We start from the raw sequence: 24,752 nt of genomic DNA, 5'->3' as shown, positions 1-24,752 counted from the left end.
TATTTGGTTAGACACAACTGAAAATTTCTGAGCAGGAAACAACATTAGAACTATGCAATAGAAGACAATCTGGTAGAAGTATGTAGGATGGGTTGGAAAAGAGAGAGAACCTACTGCTTAGTCCTAATGAGAGGTAATTAAGAAGAAGGATTCATAGCTCTGATGGGTCACTGGGAGATCTTAAAGTGAAGAGATGAGAAGATTTTTCAAAAGATGATAAATTTAATTTTGAACCTACCGAAGAGTGAAAACATAAATTAAGATTTCAAGAAGAAATATGGATAAAAATATATAGATTCAGAGTCAAAAAGAAATGAGAGTGGAGGCTGAGGAAAGGTGAGATCACCAAGAGTATAGAATTTTAAACAAAGAAACAACGGTAAAATCTTAGGAATACTTCTATTTGGTAGGTGGAATAATATAAAGCACTAGTAAAGAAAGGAAAGAAGTGATAATCAAAGAGGTAGGAGAATGAGAACATCCAGGAGAGGACAATTCCACAGTAGCCAAGACAGGGAAGAATTATGAAAAGGGAAAGAAGGGTAGTGCCAAATGCCATATAGGGAACAGGGAAGATGAGAAGTGAAAAAAAGGCCATACGATTTTATGAATAGTTAGTATTTAAGAGGAAACTTTCTGTAGAGTGATGACAAGATCCAGTTTGCAAGTGGATAATGGAAGAAGCAAGTATAGACTACTCTTGGGAAATTGGCAGTAAAAGGAAGAGAAATATAGTTTGAGAAGGTAAAAAAAAAAAAAGGATTTATTGGGAAAAACCTAACCATATTCATAGGGAAAAAAAAAAGCCACTGAAAAAAAACCACTAAGGATGCAAAGAGAAGAAAAGAAACTGGTGAAGAAACTGATCTTAATCGAGATGGAAAGAAGGTAGAAAAGTTAACCTTAAAAGGTTGAAAGGTAATGTCTTCCTCTGAAATAGGAAGGAAGAGAAATAGGTGAAAAACAGAAATTCCGAAATAGAATTCTGAAGGAGGAGAAGGTTCAAGGACTCATCAGGATGACCTCAAGTCTCTCAAAAAGTATAGGAGGTAAATTTTTTTGTAGAGAGTAAGGTTATTGAGGGCTCAGGAAGAGTAGAAACATTTGGAAGAGTTACTATAAGAAACCACATAGATTAATGGGACAGAAGAAAAAACTATTCAGTAAAATATTCAACCAAAGTTAGTATATACTAATTTGCAGTGGCTAAAATTAGCCTGAATATATTTTGAGCAGCATCAGGAAATTCAAAACCTAGAAGGCTACTGGAGAGGTTGCCCATAATTGGAATTTGGCAAGAGGAATTCTGAAGAACTAGGTAATGAGAGGTTCTTTAGAAGTGAAGCACTGCCAAAATTACTGGTGAAGGAATTCCAATGGAGTAGTTAGGCAAGTAAAGTCATAAAAGCAGTCTAGGAGGTCAAAAGACTGAGGAATGCAAAAGAAAAATTGAAGGCACGTTAAGAAAGAGTGAAAGACACAGGAAACTGTTAATACTGAAGAAAATTTCATACTGCACCTTGCTTAGTTTACTGAACACACTGGATTCTTAAAACAATATAAGGCAACTTGATGTAAAAAAATGAAAAAGGATTTCCAAATTTTCAGTTAACAGATGCGAATTCAGTGTTGGATCTACTGCTTCCTAGCAAATCACTTAAGCTCTATGAACCTCAGCTGTAAAAATGCACATAAAGATAATACCTTTATTATTTATCTTTTATTAGACCTAACTGCTTCATGAAGAGTTATGAGGCTTATATATGGTAATGGATAGAAGAGCTTTGAAAACTATTTAAAAAGACATGAAAATGTTATGCATAGTGATTTTTATTTTTAATGCTTACTTTATAGAGATTTCTTTTCTTATCATAAAGTCAGTGTAGTAACAAGTAGGAACTGAACTGTTTAACTTTTGTCTCCTGTCTTATTAGTAGGTATGCTGGGAAAAGTTATAATAGATCAAACCAAAAAAGTTTTGAGAAGTAAAAAGGATTTTCTTTATTTAGGAATTAGGTTTTTGTTTTAAATATTTTAATTATTAATTATATATTTTTAGATCCAAGGCCATAATAAAAATGTACACTAAAAGTATTTTCTTGAATTTGAAAAACAATTCTTATTGCTAGAGTTTCTTACCAAAATTTGTCTGGTTATTTGACTTGTGATTTCTTTGGCATCCAAGACAATTGATGTTGGGAGTGATGACACCTCTGCAGCTTTTAATCCTAAAATTATCAAGAATGGGGCTTCAATATTATTATTGCTGGTTTTGTTAAGTTTGTTTTAATCAGTATTAATCTTTTCTTCACAGATTTAAATTTCCTTTCTTAGGTAGTTATGAACTACTTAATTCTCAAAATTAAGTTTCCCTAAGTTCTGGATGACAACTTACCAATTATGAGATTTAATTACTTGCTAAGACATGTAAGACAAATTGGAATATCAATTACCTCTGAAGATACCTCTGAGACAGCAGAAAACATGATAGGGAAAGGAAAAGAGGTGATAAAAAAATCAAATGGTAGTAATAACATTGAAATTCCAACTACAAGTTCAGTTGGTTTATAGGTCAAAGGAAATAACGGGTTTTTCAGGGTAGAAGAAAGTGTAGTCAGATATAAGCCTAAAGCTGAATATTCATCTATCTAGCAGATCAATGAGGGAAGAATTTCTCTGAAGACATAATGGTAGGTGACTACTCTTCATGCAAATTCAAATACCAACTAGTATTCTCATGTTCCCAGATTTTTATGTGTAAATGCCTTATAGGCTTTCTTCTATGTGCTAATAGTTTATTTATTGCTTTAGAGGCAACAGAAGCAACACTAACATTTATTTAGAAGTTACTAATTGCTAGGCACTATGCTAGGCAGTTTGTATTTGATAATTCATTTAATCTTCACAAATCCACATATATCACCATTTAATAGATGAAACTGAGGCTTATAAAGATTAAACATCTGATACAAATTAAGTTATCCATTTGATTTTCCCATTTCAAATAGCAAAACAAAGATGCTATTTTCACCCTCACAAATGTCACATTCATAGCTAAAATAATTTTTGGAACTTTATGTGTAAAATTCAACTGAAAATTCCCTGAATCTGGGCCACTTTACACGTCACAAAATGATTTAGATAGAAAATATCTAACCAAGTTTATGAACACACATAATTTGGTAATACATTCCATTTTAAGACTTAAAATTTAGTTATCAAGTTCCCTGAATCTGAAGAAAACAGAAGGATGCTATTACTGAGTGTCTAAGAAATACATAATTTTCAATTCATTATATAACTTGCAAATATAAACTAATTACATTTTTCTAAGGATAGAAACTATACTTCTGGGACTTTCATGTATTCTAATTCTACATAGTTACTGTTAATATGTTTTAAAATAAGCTTTATATAAAATGTGAGTTTGACATAGAAAATACAGTCTTAGATCATATAAGCACTCAAAAGAATGAGAAGGAAAGTTGCTTAGACTGACAGTCAAGTAAAGAGAAGAAAGTTTGTCTTATGAGAATATGTAGTGTTTCAGTGTATATATATAATTTCTATATGCAATACCATAATTTTTTTCTTCTGTAAGTCCCTTAGAAAGTTTGTAGGTATACAAGATTGCTTCTTTATTTCTTGAGGTGTTCTTCACATGTTGAACTTCAAAATGCACGTTTTCTACATTAGGATATAGAACATCTATATGGCAGAGTTCCAGGAAATGTGTAGCGAACAGTGTAAATGCCTAGAATATACAACAATGAATATCAGTATTTTTAAATGAACTAGAAAATTTTATTTTAACTATTTAAACATAAATTTTTAGTTTAACATTCTAAGTAGCTGAGCAGAAATGTAGAAATGAAACTGATGAACTTTGAGGCTAACATGGTCAATTCATATTAAAATGTTTTGAAATTTTATATTCAATGAAGAAAAAATATTTATTATGATTACACACACACGTATGTTACGCTACGGGAAAGAGAACAAATGCAAAAATCCTAAAAAAAGAAATCTGAAGATACTGAAAGGATGAAGTTTACCAGAAATAAAGCTATTAACTGAGGTGATCATTTATTAGAGAAGTAATCCACAAATGAAATCATAACATTTCCCTCAACTTTTAAAAACCTTTACTTTAAAACTAGCTTCCTTCCATATAAGTAGTTTTGGGAAACTGAAATCAATGGATTGTCTTAGGTATTTGAAATTGCAAAGGTTTTTGCTTTTATATTTGCATTGTGTTTGGGATAGGTACTTAAGGGGAAAAAGGTTGAGGACACTGCTTAGTAATCCCCTGGAGAGCTTGTTAAAGATGCAAATTCTTGGTGCTTATCCCTCTCACATTCTCACAATCAGCAGTGTAATTCAGGGCCCCAGGAAACTGCATTTTCCCTAAGTACTTTAGGTGATTTTGATGGAGGTGGTTCAAGTGACTTTTGACCAGCGCAGTGGCTTCCCGCCCAGAATTACTGAAGCAGAAGGAGATATGACTCTAACTTGTTATGTTTTAAGATACAAGTGAGAAACTAAATAGGTGATTAGTGGAAATTTTAAATATTAAGACATTAAAAATAAAATATTTGACTGGCAAATGGCTATCAACTATGGAAAGGGGGTAGCAGAGGGAGGAATGGTTTTGTATATGACAGAAAAACAATAAATCTCAAAACCTACTAAACAAACCAAAAGGTAGTATAAAACAAACCAAATTTACAAAGCAACAGGAAAATATTTAGAAACCTAGTAAACCTCCAATATTTAGAAGCTAGAGACCATGTTCATAATAACAATAACATCCTCAAATTTTATATATCAAATCAATCTATTCTAGTAACTCTGTATATAAAAGAGCAGGAAACAAGAGCAGGAAACTCTATTTCGGGTTAATTCGATTTAACAAATAATTATTCAGGACTTTTATATTGCAAGGATTGTGCTAGGCACTAAAGATACTAGGTTAGAAATTAGGCTCCTTAAAAGTAAGTAGCAATAATTATATTTTTACTATCAAGCCAGCTGCTTCAGGATGGTGGGGAACATGATAAGACAAGTGAATTCCATGAACACAGGCCCATTGCTGCATTGCATTTGTTATGAAGTGAGTTCCTTAATCAGAAGCAATGCTGCAATTCTGTAGGGAATACTGTGATGGTGGATAAAGCATTCTGTTAAGTTCATGGGTGGTAGTTTTTGCAGAAGCCACATATGCAGGGAAGGCAACTCTGTATCCACAGTAAGTATCTAGTCCAGTAAGAACAAGTTGCTGCCCTTTTCGTGATGGAAGTGGTCCAACATAATCAACCTGCCACCAGGCAGCTGGCTAGTCATCTTGTGGAATGGTGCTGTATCAGAGGCTCAGTGCAGACTGGGCACTCAGGGATGGCTGTGGCCAGGTTGGCCATGGTGAGTGGAAATCTATGTTGCTGAGCCCATATCCAACCTCCATCCATGCTACCATGGCCACTTTGTTCATGAGCCCCTTGGGTGATGGCAGGGGTGGCTGAGAAAAGAGGCTGACTGATATCCACAGAACAGGTCATCCTATCCACTTGATTATTAAAATCCGCCTCTCCTGAGGCCACTCTTTGGTAAGTATTCATATGGGACACAAATATATTTACATTTTTTTGCTTATTCAAGAGAGATTTATCCACATCCCTCTTCCCCAAACATCCTTGTCACCAATTTTCCAAAAATGTTCCTTCCAAGTCTCAGCCAGACTATTGGCCACAGCCCATGAATTGATATATAATCACACAACCGGCCATTTCTCCTCACAAGCAAAATAACAACCAGGTACAATGTTTCAAGTTCTGCCCAATCAGACAATTTTCCTTCACCAGTGTCCTTCAGGGACTATAAAGGGACTATAGTGCTAGAGCTGTCCACTTTTTCTTTTTTTTTTTTTTTCTTTTTTTTTTGTGATACGCGGGCCTCTCACTGTTGTGGCCTCTCCCGTTGCTAAGAACAGTCTCCGGACGCGCAGGCCCAGCGGCCATGGCTCACGGGCTCAGCCGCTCCGCGGCATATGGGATCTTCCTGGACCGGGGCACAAACCCGTGTCCCCTGCATCGGCAGGTGGACTCTCAACCACTGCGCCACCAGGGAAGCCCGAGCTGTCCACTTTTGGGTAGCACCTGAATATCATACAAAATGATCTGTAAGCAAGGTTAAGACTTATCTTCCCCTGTCAACTCTCTATAAGGCCACAGGTACAAGGTGAAAGAAAGTAGTTTAGTAGGAGTGGGGACCATGAGTACTTGGGCCATGCCTTCATGTAACTTACTTGTGCCTTCAGGGACTTCTCAGGCCCAATCATGTATATACCCCTTCCATTTGATGATGGAGTGCTGCTGTGCATGCCCAACGTTATGGCTGGTGGATCAGATAACACCCAGCTCATGATGGGCAGCTCAGGTCACATGATAACTTGGTGGTCCGTGGTTAATCACTGTGTCTCTACTAAGGCACAGTAGCAGGCTATGAGCTGTTCCTCAAAAGGACAGTAGTTATCTACAGAGGATGGCAGGGCTTTGGGCTTCGCTCCAAGATCCTAATGCGCTGTGCTACAGTTCACCTACAAAGGGCCTGCCAAAGGGGCCAAATAGCATCTCTGTCACTGATACTTCAAACGCTTGATCTGCTTGATCATATGGCCTAAGTAGCAGAGCATGGTATGTTTTTATTAACTAAAATTGTTTAATGAGCCATTTTGTAGGTGCCTGTAAAATCCAATTGTGATGAATTTATAAAGGATACATCAAAAAAGACTCAACACATTATTTACAATAGCCAAGGTATGGAAGCAACCTGAGTGTCCATCAACAGGTATATGGAGGGCTTCCCTGGTGGCGCAGTGGTTAAGAATCCACCTGCCAATGCAGGAGACACGGGTTCAAGCCCTGGCCCAGGAAGATTCCACATGCCGTGGAGCAACTAAGCTCGTGCACCACAATTACTGAGCCTGCACTCTAGAGCCTGTGGGCCACAACTACTGAGCATGTGTGCCACAACTTCTGAAGCCCACGCACCTAGAGCCCATGCTCCCAACGAGAGAAGCCACCGCAATGAGAAGCCCGTGCACCACAACCAAGAGTAGTCTCCGCTCACTGCAAGCAGAGAAAAGCCCACGTGCAGCAACGAAGACCCAATGCAGCCAAAAACAAAATAAATGAAATAAAATAAATAAATTTATAAAAACAGATATATGGATAAAGAAGATGTGGTATATATATATATATATATATATATATATATACACATACATGTATATATAACACACACACAGTGGAAAATTACTCAGCCATTAATAAGAATGAAAAAATTTTAAATTGAAGTATAGTTGATTTACAATGTTTCAGATGTACAGCAAAAGAATATATATATATTATTTTTCAGATTCTTTTCCATTATAGGTTATTGCAAAATATTAAATACAGTTCCCCGTGCTACAGTAGGTCCTTGTTGTTTATCTATTTTGTATAATCCCTAGTTTACCCCTCCCTACTTTTCCTTGGTAACCTTAAGTTTGTTTTCCATGTCTGAAAAAAGAATGAAATTTTGCCATTTGCAGCAACATGGATGGACTTGGAGGGCATTATGCAAAGTGAAATAAGTCAGACAGAGAAAGACAAATACTGTATGGTATCACTTATATGTAGAATCTAAAACTACAACACAAAGTGAATAAAACAAAAAGAAACAGACTCACAAATATAGAGAACAAACTAGTGGCTACCAGTGGGGAGAGGGAAGGAGGCAGAGGTAATATATGGGTAGGGGGAAAAAAAAGGGTTATTATGGGATTATATGAAATCATCTGGGTGAAACTTTTGAAAATTGTAAGGTACTGTACAATTTTAAAATCTTTCATTCAATAAAAGAAATTTTTAAAAAGGGCTCAAAATTAATGTACTTAAAATAAATAGAGAAGAATACCTTTAAGCTCAGCAGATATTCACAAACAGCGTAACAAATGCCAATACCTTCTTCTGTATTAGTACCTCTGCCAAGTTCATCAATTAATATGAGTGATTTGTCATTAGCATTATGTAGAATATATGCTATCTGAAAATATAATTTCAGTATTATTCACTGTGACCAAACAGCTGTCACTATTATAGGAAAAAATGAGGAAAAATCCAGTCTCATAATTAGTTCATTTGAAATATATTTTTACAGAGAAATCCTGCTGAGCAGAAACTAACACATTGCTTTTCTTTCTAAAAATCTCATTACTAGTAATTTCAGTAGAATAAATGTATTAACAGAATACATTTTTGGAGTGTACATAAATAGTCATATGCATATGTGTATGAGACAACAGGGTAAATAAACATTATCTAAAATATTGATATTTCAGATACAGTGGAATAAACCAATGAATTAAGTGTTTAAATAAAGCACAAAGATGGTCATTTTCTTCTCTACAAATGATTAATCAGTTGTTGTAATAAAACACTCGGAACTATCTCTCAAATTCATTTTAACATCTCTATAGCCAGTAAAAATGAAAAGAAAAACTTAGGGAAAAGCATCCAAGTCCATTGATTCCCAATTAAAGAAACTTAAACCCATGCCCAATAAAGACGTGTGTCATGACACAATAGTAACCTTCATGGCCATTTTACCTTTCCATAGGACTAAGCTTCTTGAGAGCTAGGACCACTTAAAAATACACCTCAAGTACCTAGTTTATTGCTATATTCTCCCATAGATAGTCAACACATACTAAATAATTATATAAATATCATATACTGTGGGCAAATAACTTTATTCTCCCGCTAACTAAAGAAAAAAATTATCTGTATAGTGATCCAATAACTCCTATCTACTAAAGATAGCCCAAGAGCTATACTGAATTCCTTTAACCCTTCAAGCTTAATTGACATTTGCTCAGATCAAAAATAGGTGATGATACGTACTTTGTTAGAGGAAGTGAAAATTCTACAAGAGCACAGAAGAGGATGATTTTTAAAAGCCTTTTAACACAGTGATCTTTTATTTTAAAATCAAGCCTACCAGGAACAATAGATACTATGCAAAATGTTCCTGAATAGGTCATTGTTTTCTGAAGTCTTTTATATATTTCACACAAAAACATGAATGTGCATTTTTATTATTCAATAATACTAGCTTTTTCTTTAAAGCTGTATTTTTCATTAAAACATTTGCTTCCATTTCCACATAAGACAGAAATTAGGAAGCTGTCTTTGACTGCCCTCTGGCTCTTGTAGAGGAGTATAAACACATCTGCATGCTTTAGTATAAGAATACTTTCTTATGTTATAATTGACCATTAATAGGAGAATTCAATATGTTTTTAACAGAAGAAAAGTTGAGTTTGGGTACCTCTTTCATTTCCTTCATAAATGTTGATGAATTTGTTTCAATATCATCATCAGTACTTATTCTTGTAAAAATCTGTTCAGCAATTCTAAAGGAAGCATATTCTGCTGGAACATATGATCCTATAAAATATAAGGTCAAAGTAAACTGAGATGCTTTTATAAAACATAAGTACTACTAACATTTTGCACTTTCCACCAACTCAGATTATTTACTAGCCTGTCTAAGAATTAATGTGGTGGAAAGATCACTGGGTATGGAACTAGTAGATGTGGTCCCAGCTCTGTCATTTACTGTACAACCTTGGACAGCACTTAATTCTCCCAGCTTCATCTTCCTCACATAAAAAATGGAAATACTTACCCTACCTATTGTACAAAGTTATTTGGAAATTGAAAATAGATAATATATATTCAAGTACATTAGAAAGATTTGTTATAAACTTGATAAAAATTTTAAATAATATATTAAGATGATAAATCATACTCAAAATATGAAAATCTGAAGGAAACGGTTATGAAGCTCAAGTTGATAAAATCATTATAGAAAGATATATTAGGAAATATCTGTTATTAGAAGAGTACAGAAATACCCCACAATTAGAATGAATGCAAAACACTTAATTTGTTTAATAAGGTAAATTTTCATCCACAAGACTGTTTCTGTCTGAGAAATTATCAGGCTAACTAATCTAAAATACTCATCTTTTGAAAACAAATCAATCTGATTAATGTACCTAACTCTATACAAAATGGGATACAAATGGCATTCTAAAACCATAGGAAGATAAAAATATACAAATAGTTGAATGGGAAAAGTATCAAGTATACAGAACTCTGTACAGACAAAATGGTGAAATAATGGGGGTGAAGAAACAAAGCCAGATTAGTCCAGGATTTAAAACAAAGGCAAAGGTGAAGAATAGGATCTACCTCTGAATAATAAGGACTAGCAGGAAGAGAAAGCAAAAGTCAGGATAATACTAATAAAAATAAAAGTAATAATAATAACAGTAGCAATTATAATGATCACACCTCAGAAAGCAGATATCTTAAAGACAACTTTCTCACAGGATTGCCAAAAGGATTAAATGGGAAAATAAATGTGAAAGTACCAAGTACAGAATATGGCGTATATGGTATATGTTAATATTTTCTCTTCTCTCCACCAAAAAGGCTCTCAACTTATCATCATATCAAAGAAACCTACTGGCTGGTATTTTGCTTCTAATCTGGCTCTCCTCTAACCGTACATTAACCAGAGTGAGCTATCTAAAACTCAAATCCAATTATGCCATTCTCCTGCTTAAATTTCAATAGCTCCCTATAGATTTCTGGATAAAGTTCTATCTCCTCCATTCAGTACCTAAGGCCCTTCACAATCTGACTCCTGCCCATCTCTCGAGCTTTAAGCCTGCCACTTCTCACAGCCATTCTTTGTTCTACAAAGCAAAAGAACCACTAAGCCTCTGGATTCCTTGTGGTTCTTTGGGAACATCATACTGTTTTTTGCTTCTGTGCTTTGGAACATTCTCTTACCTCTGTCTGGAAAGTCTCCTTCTTTCTCATACCCTTCCCTTAAGTCCATAGCATTTTATATATATTATCTCACTTAATCTTTACAACAGTTCTTAGGCGTAGGTACTATTATAATTTTTATTTACAGATAGAAAAACTAAGGAGGTTAAATAATTTGCCTAAGATCATACAGCCAGTAACTAGACAAGCTAGGTCTAGCTCCAAAGCCTATATTCTTAACTTCAGTGCCTTTCAAGTCCTACTGTTTCCTTTATAATCAGATCATATATATAGTTTTAGGTATTTCAGAGGCTGAAGATGGACAGCGACAAGAGAAGTAGAGTAATAGTAATTTTCTTCAAATATTTGAGAGGCTATTCTCAGGAGATACTAGATGATTCTGAAATGCATAGAAGATAAGAATTAGGACTAATGAGTAGAAGTTATAGGAAGTAAAATTTCAATTCAGTATAATGAATGTTCTAACAATTACAGCTATCGAACAGTTAGATAGCCTGTTTTTTTAAAGGACAGAACTCCTTATAACAATTCAAACAGAAGTAAGATTATCATGTAACATATGAATCAGTATTCTTATAAGGGGAGGGAAGTTATCTAAGATGACCTTTTAAACTATAAACTCAATAAAATATTTACTCTTTTTTTTTTTTTTTTTTTTTTTTGCGGTATGCGGGCCTCTCACTGCCGTGGCCTCTCCCGCTGCGGAGCACAGGCTCCGGACGCGCAGGCCCAGCGGCCATGGCTCACGGGCCCAGCCACTCCGCGGCATATGGGATCCTCCCAGACCGGGGCACGAACCCGTATCCCCTGCATCGGCAGGCGGACTCTCAACCACTGCGCCACCAGGGAGGCCCTATTTACTCTTTATTCATTCATTCATTCATCTCTAATTTTCTCTCCCGGTAGTAAGGGTAAATTTGCACTGTATGATCAATATTGCTATTGCTGTATTTCTCTTACAATCCATTACACTAGACTAAGGTTTTTCAACCACATCTTGGGCTGGATAAATCTTTCTTGTGTATGTGTGTGGACTGGGGTGGGGTGGGTGAAATGGAGAAGGTGGCTGTCCTGTGCATTGCAGGATATTTAGCAGCATCTCTGGATTTTATACTCCCCTCAGTTGTTACAATTAAAAATGTCTCCAGACATTGCCAAATTCCAGGGGATGAGGGGAACCAAAATCATCCCTGGTTGAGAACCCCTGCATTAGGACCAATCATCTCATCTCTGATTCATATAGTCCCCAAGGAACCCAGTTTTCAGAGATAAGCGGTGAGTATGCCTCTATGACAAGAAATACGTAACAATGTTGGGCCAGTGACAGCCATTTACATGTATGTGTATACACATATGTGTGTAATATATCAGTTGCTGTAGCCAAGTTATTGGTACCCCCTAAATTAACTAAGGGAAATGTTTCTGTGCCCAATCTTATAATTTTGGGAAAATCTTACATGGGTTATTAGAAGCAGCAGTTTATCCTACTTATTTCATTTTTCCTAGCAATAAACTTTTTTAATCTCAGATAATTATATGATTCAGTTTAGCAGCAGTTGATACAACATTAACAGTTATTGTAAGGAAACTTCTACTTTTGTTATATCCCACAAAATTTTCAGTACAATGTAATCCAAATTGGACGGAGCTTAATAAATACCAAATAGTAAAACTTATGGTGTGTATATATATATATATATATATATATTAGATACTATTATACTTTTAGGTAAGAAAATCTACTCCAAACTGTTCTTGGGTTAATTAAGCAACTAGATCTAAAATACTGGGCACAGGCGGAGTCAAGATGGTGGACTAGGAGGATGCAGAATTCGTGTCTACGCACAACCAGGGCACCTACCAGGCACCACTGGGGGACCACGGACACCTAAGGGGATGGGAGGAACCCCCAGGGACTGGGTAGGATGTGGGGCATGTGGGGAGTGAAAGGGGAGGAGAAGTGGAGGTGGGATGGGACTGGTGCTCCTGAGGGGCAGCTGGGGGAGGGGAAGGGATCCCACACCTGAAGGGGGAAATTGGGGGACCATTGGGAGGGCAGAGAATCAAAAAGGAGTGTGGCCAGGTTTCTCCTGCCCACTTGGGACCCTGGGACCCTGCTGAGATCCAAGGCCTGATCCTCTGCCCACCAAGGCCCCCTCCAGCCTGGCGGGTCCTGAGGGAGTGGGAGGGAGGGAGGGGAGCAAAAGTAAAGGCCAGACCTCAGAGACTGGCACCTCTGAGGGGTGGCTGGGGGAGGAGAGAAATTCCTACACCCAGTGGGACCCACCCACGGTTAGTGGTCCAGCAGAGACGGGGGAGGCCCTGGGGGAAACACTGGGGGAGACAGTGTGGGGGGCATGCAGAGGAGGAAGGGAACACGGCCAGTGCTTTCCCTGTCCACTTAGGCACCGGGGAGCCTGTTGGGCTCCCAGGCCTAATCCTCTGCCTTTGGAGGTTCCCTCCTGACATGCAGAGCCCAAGCCCCGCCCCTACACCCCCACCCAGGGCCCTACCTCTACACTCGGAGACACCCTCCAATGCGCTGGACCTAAACCCCATCCACAAACCCTCCCTCAGGGCCTTATCTCCAAACTCCAGAACCCCACACTCCAGAGGCCCTCCTTTCCACGTGCTGCCTCTCCCCTTTGGCACAGGTCCTAAGTAGAGGCTCTACCCCACGCTTGAATGTCACCCTACCTAGGCCCCACCACCAAGGCCTTTTCTGGCTGCATGGGTCCTCAGCCTACGCCCCGCCCCACGCTCAAATGTCACCCCCCCACCCGCCTAGGTGCTGCCCTGCCCTAAACCCCACCCCTTCCTAAGTTCCACACCCCCAAACTCCACCCCCAAAGCCAAGACTTTTTCGCCCCCTCTTTTAGATTCGGGTTCTGTTTTACCTTGCTGATTCATTGTTGATTCATTTATATTTTTATTTTTCCTAATAAATATTTTATATTTCTAATTTTCTTTTATTCTTTATACTTTGTTATCGTTCTCTCCTTTTGGCCTGTTCGCCCCATGGCCCTCCTTTTTTTTTTTCTATCTGTTGTGGTTTTATTTTACCTTCTTGCAGTGGTTTCAATTCTATTTTTATTTTTCTTAATATATTTTTTATCTTTCTAACTTTATTTTGTTTATTATTCTTTGATATTGCACTGCTCCTTTTTTTTCTTTCTTTTTTTTCCGCGCCACGCAGCTTGCGGAATTTTGGTTCCCAGGCTGAAGGTCAGGCCCGAGCTCCTGTGGTGGGAGCTCCGAATCCAAATCACTGGACTAACAGAGAACCTCAGACTCCAGGGAATATCAATTGGAGTGAGGCCTCCTGGAGGTCCTCATCTCAGCACCAAGACCCAGCTCTATCCAACTGCCTGCAAACTCTGGTGCTGGACACCTCAGGCCAAAAACCCAGTAAGACAGGAATGCAGTACAACCCATCAAAAAAATAAAAAATGAAATGACAAAAAAGTATGCTACAGATGAAGGAGCAAAGTAAAAACCTACAAGACCAAATAAATGAAGCCAAAATATGCAAACTACCTGAAAAAGAATTCAGAGTAATGATAGTAAAGATGATCCAAACTCTTGGATACAGAATGGAGAAAATACAAGAACATTTAAAAAGGATCCAGAAGAACTAAAGAGTGAACAAACAGTGACGAACAACACATTAACTGAAATTAAAAATACTCTCAAAGGAATCGATAGCAGAATAACTGAGGGAGAAGTACAGATAAGTGAGCTAGAAGATAAAATGGTGGAAATAATTGCCAGGGAGCAGAATAAAGAAAAAGAATGAGAAGAATTCAGGACAGGCACAGAGGCCTCTGGGACAACATTAAACATGGGAACATTCGAATTACAGGGGTCCCAGAAGAAGACAAAAAGAAAGGGTCTGAGAAAATATCTGAAGAGATTATAGTCGAAAATTTCCATAACATGGTAAAGGAAATAGTCAATTAAGTCCAGGAAGTGCAGAGAGTCCCATACAGGATAAACCCAAAGAGAAACACGCCAAGATACATATTAATCAAACTATCAAAAATTAAATATAAAGAAAAAAATATTAAAACAGCAAGGGAAAAGCAACAAATAATATACAAGGGATTCCCCATCAGGTTAACAGCTGATCTTTCAGCAGAAACTCTGCAAGCCAGAAGGGAGTGGCAGGACGTATTTAAAGTGATGAAAGGGAAAAACCTACAACCAAGATTTCTCTACCCAGCAAGGATCTCATTCAGATTCGATGGAGAAATTAAAACCTTTACAGACAAGGGATTTCCCTGGTAGTGCAGTGGTTAAGAATCCATCTGCCAATGCAGGGGACATGGGTTTGAGCCCTGGTCTGGAAAGAGCCCACATGTCGTGGAGCAATTAAACCAGTGTGCTACAACTAGTGAGGCTGTGCTCTAGAGCCCGTGAGCCACAACTACTGAACCCATGTGCCACAACTACTGAAGCCCACGCGCCTAGAGCCTGTGCTTCACAAAAATAGAAGCCACCACAATGAGAAGCTGCGCACCATAATGAAGAGTAGCCCCCGCTCACCATAACTAGAGAAAGCCTGCGTGCAACGATGAAGATCCAACACAGCCAAAAATAAATAAATTAAAAAAATAATCTTTAAAAAAAAACCTTTATAGATAAGCAAAAGATAAGAGAATTCAGCACCACCAAACCAGCTTTACAACAAATGCTAAAGGAACTTCTCTTGGCAGGAAACACAAGAGAAGGAAAAGACCGACAAAAACAAAGCCAAAACAATTAAGAAAATGGTAATAGGGACATACATATCGATAATTACCTTAAATGTAAATGGGTTAAGTGGTCCAACCAAAAGATACAGATTGGCTGAATGGATACAAAAACAAGACCTGTATATATGCTCTCTACAAGAGAGCCACTTCAGATCTAGGGACACATACAGACTGACAATGAGGGGATGGGAAAAAGATATTCCATGCAAATGGAAAACAAAAGAAAGCTGGAGTAGCAATTCTCATATCAGAAAAATAGACTTTAAAATAAAGACTACTGTAAGAGACAAAGAAGGACACTACATAATGATCAAAGGATCAATCCAAGAAGGAGATATAACAACTGTAAATATTTACCCACCCAACATAGGAGCACCTCAATACATAAGGCAAATGCTAACAGCCATAAACAGGGAAATCAACAGTAACACAATAATAGTAGTTGACTTTAACACCCCACTTACACCAATTGACAGATCATCCAAACTGAAAATAGATAAGGAAACACAAGCTTTAAATGACACATTAAAAAAGATGGACTTAATTGATATTTATAGGACATTCCATCCAAAAACCACAGAATACACTTTCTTCTCAAGTGCTCATGGAACATTATCCAGGATAGACCATATCTTGGGTCACAAATCAAGACTTCGTAAATTTAAGAAAACTGAAATCGTATCAAGTATCTTTTCCGAACACAACGCTATGAGACTAGATATCAATTACGGGAAAAAAAAACTTAAAAAAACCCAAACATATGGAGGCTAAGCAATATGCTACTAAACAACCAAGAGATCACTGAAGAAATCAAAGAGGAAATCAAAAAATATCTAGAAACAAATGACAATGAAAACACAACGACCCAAAACCTATGGGATGAAGCAAAAGTGGTTCTAAGAGGGAAGTTTACAGCAATACAATTCTACCTCAAGAAACAAGACAAATCTTAAATAAACAACCTAAATTTACACCTAAAGCAATCAGAGAAAGAATAACAAAAAAACCCCAAAGATAGCAGAAGGAAAGAAAACATAAAGATCAGATGAGTAATAAATGAAAAAGAAATGAAGGAAACAATAGCAAAGATCAATAAAACTAAAAGCTGGTTCTGTGAGGAGATAAACAAAATTGCTAAACCATTAGCCAGACTCATCAGGAAAAAAGGGGAGAAGACTCAAATCAACAGAAATAGAAATGAAAAATGAGAAGTAGCAACTGAAACTGCAGAAATACAAAGGATCATGAGACACTACTGCAAGCAACTATATGTCAATAAATGGGACAACCTGGAAGAAATGGACAAATTCTTACAAAAGTACAACCTTTCAAGACTGAACCAGGAAGAAATAGAAAACATGAACAGACCAATCACAAGCACTGAAATAGAAACTGTGATTAAAAATCTTCCAACATGGGGCTTCCCTGGTGGCGCAGTGGTTGAGAGTCCGCCTGCCAATGCAGGGGACGTGGGTTCGTGCTCTGGTCTGGGAAGATCCCACATGCCGCGGAGCGGCTGGGCCCGTGAGCCATGGCCGCTGAGCCTGCGCGTCCGGAGCCTGTGCTCCACAGCGGGGGAGGCCACGGCAGTGGGAGGCCCGTGTACTGCTAAAAAAAAATCTTCCAACAAACAAAAGTCCAGGATCAGACGGCTTCACAGGCGAATTCTATCAAACATTTAGAGAAGAGCTAACACCTATCCTTCTCAAACTCTCCCAAAATATAGCAGAGGGAGGAACACTCCCTAACTCATTCTATGAGGCCACCATCACCCTGATATCAAAACCAGACAAAGATGTCACAAAGAGAGAAAACTACAGGCCAATATCACTGAGGAAGATAGATGCAAAAATCCTCAACAAAATACTAGCAAACAGAATCCAACAGTACATTAAAAGGATCAAACAACATGATCAAGTGCGGTTTATCCCAGGAATGCAAGGATTCTTCAAAATATGCAAATCAATCAATGTGATACACCATATTAAGAAACTGAAGTATAAAAACCATATGATAATCTCAATAGATGCAGGAAAAGCTTTTGACAACATTCAGCACCCATTTAGGATAAAAACTCTCCAGAAAGTGGGCATAGAGGGAAGCTACCTCAACATAATAAAAGCCATATATGACAAACCTACAGCCAACATCATTCTCAATGGTGAAAAACGGAAAGCATTTCCTCTACGATCAGGAACAAGACAAGGTTGCCCACTCTCACCACTATTATTCAACATACTTTTGGAAGTTTTAGCCATTGCAGTCAGAGAAGGAAAAAAAAATGAAATGAATCCAAATAGGACAAGAAGAAGTAAAACTGTCACTGTTTACAGATGACATGATACTATACATAGAAAATCCTAAAGATGCCACCAGAAAACTACTAGAGCTAATCAATGAATTTGGTAAAGTAACAGGATACAAAATGAATGCACAGAAATCTCTTGCATTCCTATATACTAACAACAAAAAACCAGAAAGAGAAATCAAGGAAACACTCCCATTTACCATTCCAACAAAGACATAAAATACCTAGGAATAAACATACCTAAGGAGGCAAAAAACCTGTATGCAGCAAACTACAAGACACTGATGAAAGAAATCAAAGATGATACAAACAGATGGAAAGATATACCATGTTCTTGGATTGGAAGAATCAATATTGTGAAAGTGACTACATTACCAAAAGCAGCTACAGATTCAAAGTAATGCCCATCAAATTATCAGTGGCATTTTTCACAGAACTAGAACAAAAAATTTCACAATTTGTATGGAAACACAAAAGACCTCGAATAGCCAAAACAATATTGAGAAAGAAAAATGGAACTGGAGGAATCAGGCTCCCTGACTTCAGACATACTACAAAGCTATAGTAATCAAGACAGTATGGTACTGGCACAAAAACAGAAATATAGATCAATGGAACAGGACAGAAAGCCCAGAGATAAACCCATGCACATATAGTCACCTTATCTTTGACAAGGGAGGCAATAATATACAATGTAGAAAAGACAGTCTCTTCAATAAGTGGACCTGGGAAAACTGGACAGCTACATGTAAAAGAATGAAATTAGAACACTCCCTAACACCATACAAAAAAATAAACTTCAAATGGATTAAATAAAATATTTCCAAACAAAGCAACTGACATAGGATTAACCTCCAGAATATACAAACAGCTCATACAGCTCAATATCAAAAAAATGAACAATCCAATCCAAAATGGGCAGAAGACCTAAATAGACATTTCTCCAAAGAAGATATACAGGTTGCCAACAAACACATGAAAGGATGCTCAACATCACTAATCATTAGAGAAATGCAAATCAAAACTACAATGAGGTATTACCTCACTCTGGTCATAATGGCCATCATCAAAAAATGTACAAACAATAAATGCTGGAAAGGGTGTGGAGAAAAGGGAACCCTCCTACACTGTTTGTGGGCATGTAAATTGATACAGCCACTATGGAGAACAGTATGGAGGTTCCTTAAAAAACTAAAAATAGAACTACCAAATGACCCAGCAATCCCACTACTGGGCATATACCCTGAGAAAATCATAATTCAAAAAGAGTCATGTACCACAATGTTCATTGCAGCACTATTTACAATAGCCAGGACATGGAAGCAACCTAAGTGTCCATTCATAGATGAATGGATAAAGAAGATGTGGCACATATTTACAATGGAATATTACTGAGCCATAAAAAGAAACGAAATTGAGCTATTTGTAGTGAGGTGGATGGACCTAGAGTCTGTCATGCAGAGTGAAGTAACTCAGAAAGAGAAAAACAAATACCGTATGCTAACACACATATATGGAATCTAAAAAAAAAAAAAGGTTCTGATGAACCTAGGGGCAGGACAGGAATAAAGATGCAGATGTAGAGCATGGACTTGAGGACATGGGGAGGGGGAAGGGTAAGCTGGGACAAAGTGAGAGAGTAGCACTGACATATACACACTAACAAATGTAAAACAGATAGCTAGTGGGAAGCAGCTGCATAGCACAGGAAGATCAGCTTGGTGCTTTGTGACCACCCAGAAGGGTGGATAGGGAGGGCACAAAGGAGATGCAAGAGAGAATGGATATGGAGATATATGTATGCATATAGTTGATTCGCTTTGTTATACAGCAGAAACTAACAGAACATTGTAAAGCAATTATAATCCAATAAAGATGTTAAAAAAATAAAAATAAAACACTGGGCACAAAATGTTTTAAATGGGGAGCAGAATTGGTAATTATAAAGTAAATCCACAACTTACCAATTTGGGCCATAATCTGACAAAGAGCAATCTGTTTCAAATATGTGGATTTCCCACTCATATTTGGTCCTGTTATGATAAAAAAATTACTCCCTTCTGTAATATAGGTGTTGTTGGCAACAGGTTTTTCCACAGATATTTTTTCAAGAATGGGATGCCATCCATGTTTGATTGCTAAAGTATCAGTAAACTCTGGCCGAACTAAAGAGAAAAATGTTTTTGAAAGATTAATATATTTATACTTAAAGATTTTGTGGTATGTACATACTGTTTATACTTCAGTGATTTTACCTGGGTCAATTTGGAACAATATCATTAAGGTATTATTTTATCTCCAATCCTTCTAAATTATAATTGACATAGTCTAATCACATCACAACTTTTATTCATTTCCAGAAAAATCTAAGACTTAGCTCCCTGTCATTGTGCTGGGCTCCAAAAGAGTTCATAACTTTTTCAGATTTGCATAAATTAAAACGAATCAACCAGCCATTGATAACACTTTTAAAATAACAATTAATTTACAAGTACTCTAAAATTGCACATTTACTTAATCCTTGTCTTAAGCATTATTTCAAATCTGACATACCTAGCTTTCTGAATGAGGTCTGAAAATAGAGTAAAACCAAATAAAAACATAATTTTATGTCCAAAGTTATAGAAATTTTGTGTAAAAAGAAATCTCAGAGGGTAGAGAAAACAGACACAAAAGATTTGTTAATTTATAGCAAGAAACAATGATCAGGTCTGTATAGATAATTTCTGAGGTGAAGAGGTGGGAGGACAAGTAAAAATTAAAGTGCTACATGTTTCTAGATGAAACACATGGATACACTTGAAAGCATTCATTATAAAAGTGAGGCTGATTAGAATTTTTTTTTTACTATTTTAAAATCATTTTTAACATCAAAAATTCACTATTTATAAGTTTTGAGTTTCAGAATGGTCCCTCTGAAAATGGAGCAATATCAAATATCTTAATAGTTAAGAAAACTACTATTAAAATAGCTGATCTCTAATGTAAGGTTTTAACCCCAAAAGAGACATAAAAGATTGAAAAGTTTTGGCCTATATAATACCAATTGAAAAATTTAACATTTCCATAAGAAATACAGAAATATCAAAAATGAAAAAATCTTTGTAGAATACCTTTTCCCATCATACAGTCTTTCTTATTTGGGAAAACTTTAAAGTTTCTTGCTGTTTTTTTTTTCTTTGTGATTTCTCAATTTCTCAGTAAATAATTTTCTGACTTTTAAAAGAAAATTTAAGGATAATTTCACTTTCTCTATTTTGAGTCTTAGTCTAGGACCATAAGCAAGACATTGTATTTCAGGTAAAAAAATAAAAAAATGTAAACCATTCATAATTGTTATATAAAATTGCTTGAACAGAATACAAATTTCAGTATGCAACGCATTTATCCCAAAGAAAATAACTTACCATAGTCAGAAAGAGTGCAGGCATGAGCAAATGACAGTAGCATATCCAGCATTGACACAGTGTCAGACAGTTTATATAAGCAATGAATATGTTCATAAATCTCACTAAGCAGTTTGCACACTATCCTGAAAGTATATGTTTGGTAAGATAAGTAGTGCCTTTTACAGAGGGACATAAAATGCAATTGTAAAACAATATAAAATTCATTGTCTGAGGTAAAATAACATTCACATTTGAGTTGTACACTACAGGTAAAGTCTATTGTTCTATTGCCTCATTTTAGAGATGAGGAAATCGAAGCTTATACTCAAGGTCACAGTTACTTAGTAGCAAAGAATCCATCTTCTAGTGTGTTAACACCAAGTTTTAAAAATAACTGCTTTTATTAAATATTAATAAAATAAAATTTTATTATTAGAAATATTTTATATAGGTCAAAGCAAGCCCTCACTATACTTCAACAGATCCCATCTGCTAATAATTTTGTTTTTGCAATGTTAAATTCAACACAAAAGCTATTATGTATTTTCTCTCACCCATTCCCTCTCTCCCTCTCTCTCTCTTCTCACACACACACACACACACACATCCTAACAACATAATTATTTAACCTTTTATGTGGCAGTTATCATATTGTGACATAATATAAAACTTTTTCCCTTACATGGAGAAATATGTTCCCCAGCTTACTGTATCTTATAATCTTTATGGTCTATGCTCTGAAGTTGTTTTGAAAGCGCAACATTTATCTTTATCATCTCAGCTTACCAATGTCCTAGTTCTTATTTCTAGACACATTGCTACCATTTCATGAACAGCAAAAGATTGGCATTATTGTGATATTGTTATGTAAGTACTAAGGCATGTGAATTTGAGGGCTTACATACTAAAGAAAAAGAATAAACCTAATGAAACTTATCTGGGCCCAAGATAAGCCCAGATGTACCAAGTTCTACATCATGGTGGAATATATACTACAAAAGTATCAGTGGTACTACAGGTATTTCAAGCTCATGTCATTATGACATTTCTTAAAACTTTATAAAAAGAATGAATGAAGTACTGCTGAAATGTAGAAATTTGGTTGGGTATCAAACTTTTTCTATAACACAGTATAATGTGTTTGTTTGGTTTGGTTTCATTTGGTTTTGTAATTAAGATTTGCCCTGAATGTTCTGTGAGGCTCAGTGATCCCAATCACAATGACAGACTTTAAAGTTTTAAATGGTTTTCCAGAAAATCGTCTTTCCTTGCTAACATTTGTAACTACAATTTTCCACAACCAGACAAAAAGTCAATTAATGAAACTTATAGTACCTCAAGTTAAACCAATTTAATTCAGTATTCAAAAATTTCAAGTGCTCTTACATGTAAGTCATGTGATAGATTTCTCTCAAAGACTCTTGGCATCTTTCATTCATTTTAATTAAATCTGCTGATGTAAAGCTGTAAGAATTTTTCACCTTAGAAATCTGCTAGGAAATTAAAAAATAAATGTCAAGATACATATACACTCTTATGAAATAAAACATACAGATTTAAAACAATAGAAGTATAGGTACTTCGGTTAATCACTTTAATTTTTCAGGTAATAATCTCACCAAAAAAAGTCCCAAATACTGTTTGTGAAAGAGAAAAGGAAGATCACTTCTAAAGTTAAAGCAGAATTTTTTAACCTGGTCCATCTGACATGACTATTTTTACAGGTCTTAAAGTAGCCATGTAGAAATGTTAAAACACTACATCTTATTACGAAGTAATAATATGCATGGTAGATAGTAATCCTCACTCCCTCTCTGATCCCTCCCTGTTTTAGCCCTTGGCCCATATCCAAACCTCACTCAATCTCTAACCCCATTACTAACTCTCAGCCCATTCTTTACTTCATCCATCCCTCATTACTTGGTAATACAATACGTATTTTAAAGACCCGAAGTTGAATGGTTTGTTTTTGTCAAAAGGTACTCCCTGGGGGCAGAGAAAACAAAGATTAGAGTGGGTGAGACTTTCCCAAACTGGTACATTGTGGAGGAGTTAACATGTATATAGAAAAAAATATCACCCTGGCCCAAAGGTTTGGCAATACTGGATTTTAAAAAATCAAGCAAATTTCTCTACTTTAGGACTTTTATTAAACCTTTAATAGGCAGATGTGCATTGAGAAGATAGTACAGTACTTTCCAAACTTCTTTGATCAAAACTTCCTTTTGAACTTTCTTTCTTCATTTTCCTTTTTTTACCCATACCAAGCTCCCAGAACTGTGGGAAACACTGTGTTTGGTATTTCTCTAAAAAAATCTTCTCAATCGCTTTTCGATTAGTAAAGCTATTAGGTGGGTGGGTAGGAGTAAGAGAAGCAATACACAAAACATTCAGAAATTTGTCATGTAATACTCAAGAAGTGCCTGAAAATATGTAAATGCAATTCTGTAAAATCAGAAACAATAATTTCCTAACCAAAACTCTAGAATGAACCTTAATAAACTCTGAAGGAAGCTGATCATTGGTTAGGGCTGTACAATCTGTAGTCATCTGAATGAAAAATCCTCGAGTAGAGCTAAAACTTGTCCTTAAAGGAAGACTGTATTTTTCTGCAAGCTGCGATATCATTCCTAGTGACCAGAAACAAGAAAAACAAAAACAAAGAAATTTTAGTGAGAAAAATTACTCTTCATGTTTAAAAAAATCATATAACTTTTTCTTGTTATTTTATATATAAGTAGGAAGGTCTTGTTACCTTTTATTTTTAATTTGAAGTATAGTTGTTTTACAACATTACATTTATTTCATGTGTGCAACACAGTGATCCAGTGGGATTTTTTTGCACATTATATTCCATTATAGGTTATTAAAAGATATTGAATATAATTCCCTGTGTTATATAGTAAATCCTTATCACTTATCTATTTTATGTATAGTAGTTTGTATCTGTTAATTCCATAGTCCTAATTTGTCCCTCCCTCCCTCTCTCCTGTGGTAACCATGAGTTTGTTTTCTATGTCTGCGAGTCTGTTCCCATTTTGTATACAGGTTCATTTGTATTTTTATTTTTTTCAACTTTGAAGGCAGGAGAGATTTTTTTAATGACATTTAATACAAGAGACCCATTGTCTACTCCTGGATATCTCTGTGTCTCCTAAGAGAAGACACGTGTGAGTCCAATTAAAACTCAATTTAAGCCACTAACTTGTGCTCGCAACTGTGTCATTCATCTGTGTTTGCCCCACCGCAGTGTCGAGCCCACTGCTCTGTTCAGTGCTGGTTGGTGTTCTACCAATGTCTGCCAATTTAATAAATGACTGAATAAACAAAAAAGTGAATGAGAAAAACTGAGAGCCTTAGCCAGGTTCTCCTTCTGATCATTTAGATGGTGCTTACTTCC

At 36.3% G+C, this 24,752-nt stretch overlaps 1 protein-coding gene across 1 annotated transcript in view; it reads right to left on the bottom strand.

The window, feature by feature from the left end:
- The window catches only part of MSH4 (mutS homolog 4), a 92,582-nt gene that overhangs the window by 1,839 nt on the left and 65,991 nt on the right, over nt 1-24,752 (bottom strand). The window contains exons 12-19 of the mRNA XM_060084581.1: nt 23,846-23,982; nt 22,739-22,842; nt 21,371-21,495; nt 19,928-20,128; nt 9,367-9,485; nt 7,954-8,082; nt 3,580-3,754; nt 2,140-2,228 (exon numbers count right to left, since the gene is read on the bottom strand). Of these exons, the coding sequence (XP_059940564.1) occupies nt 2,140-2,228; nt 3,580-3,754; nt 7,954-8,082; nt 9,367-9,485; nt 19,928-20,128; nt 21,371-21,495; nt 22,739-22,842; nt 23,846-23,982 (1,079 nt within the window). The remainder of the gene's footprint in view (nt 1-2,139; nt 2,229-3,579; nt 3,755-7,953; nt 8,083-9,366; nt 9,486-19,927; nt 20,129-21,370; nt 21,496-22,738; nt 22,843-23,845; nt 23,983-24,752) is intronic.

This window comes from Mesoplodon densirostris, chromosome 2 (assembly GCF_025265405.1).
Source record: "Mesoplodon densirostris isolate mMesDen1 chromosome 2, mMesDen1 primary haplotype, whole genome shotgun sequence".
Classification (NCBI taxonomy): Eukaryota; Metazoa; Chordata; class Mammalia; order Artiodactyla; family Ziphiidae; genus Mesoplodon; species Mesoplodon densirostris.
The sequence above is the reverse complement of the archived record's forward strand: the minus strand, read 5'-3'. Positions and strand labels throughout refer to the sequence as shown.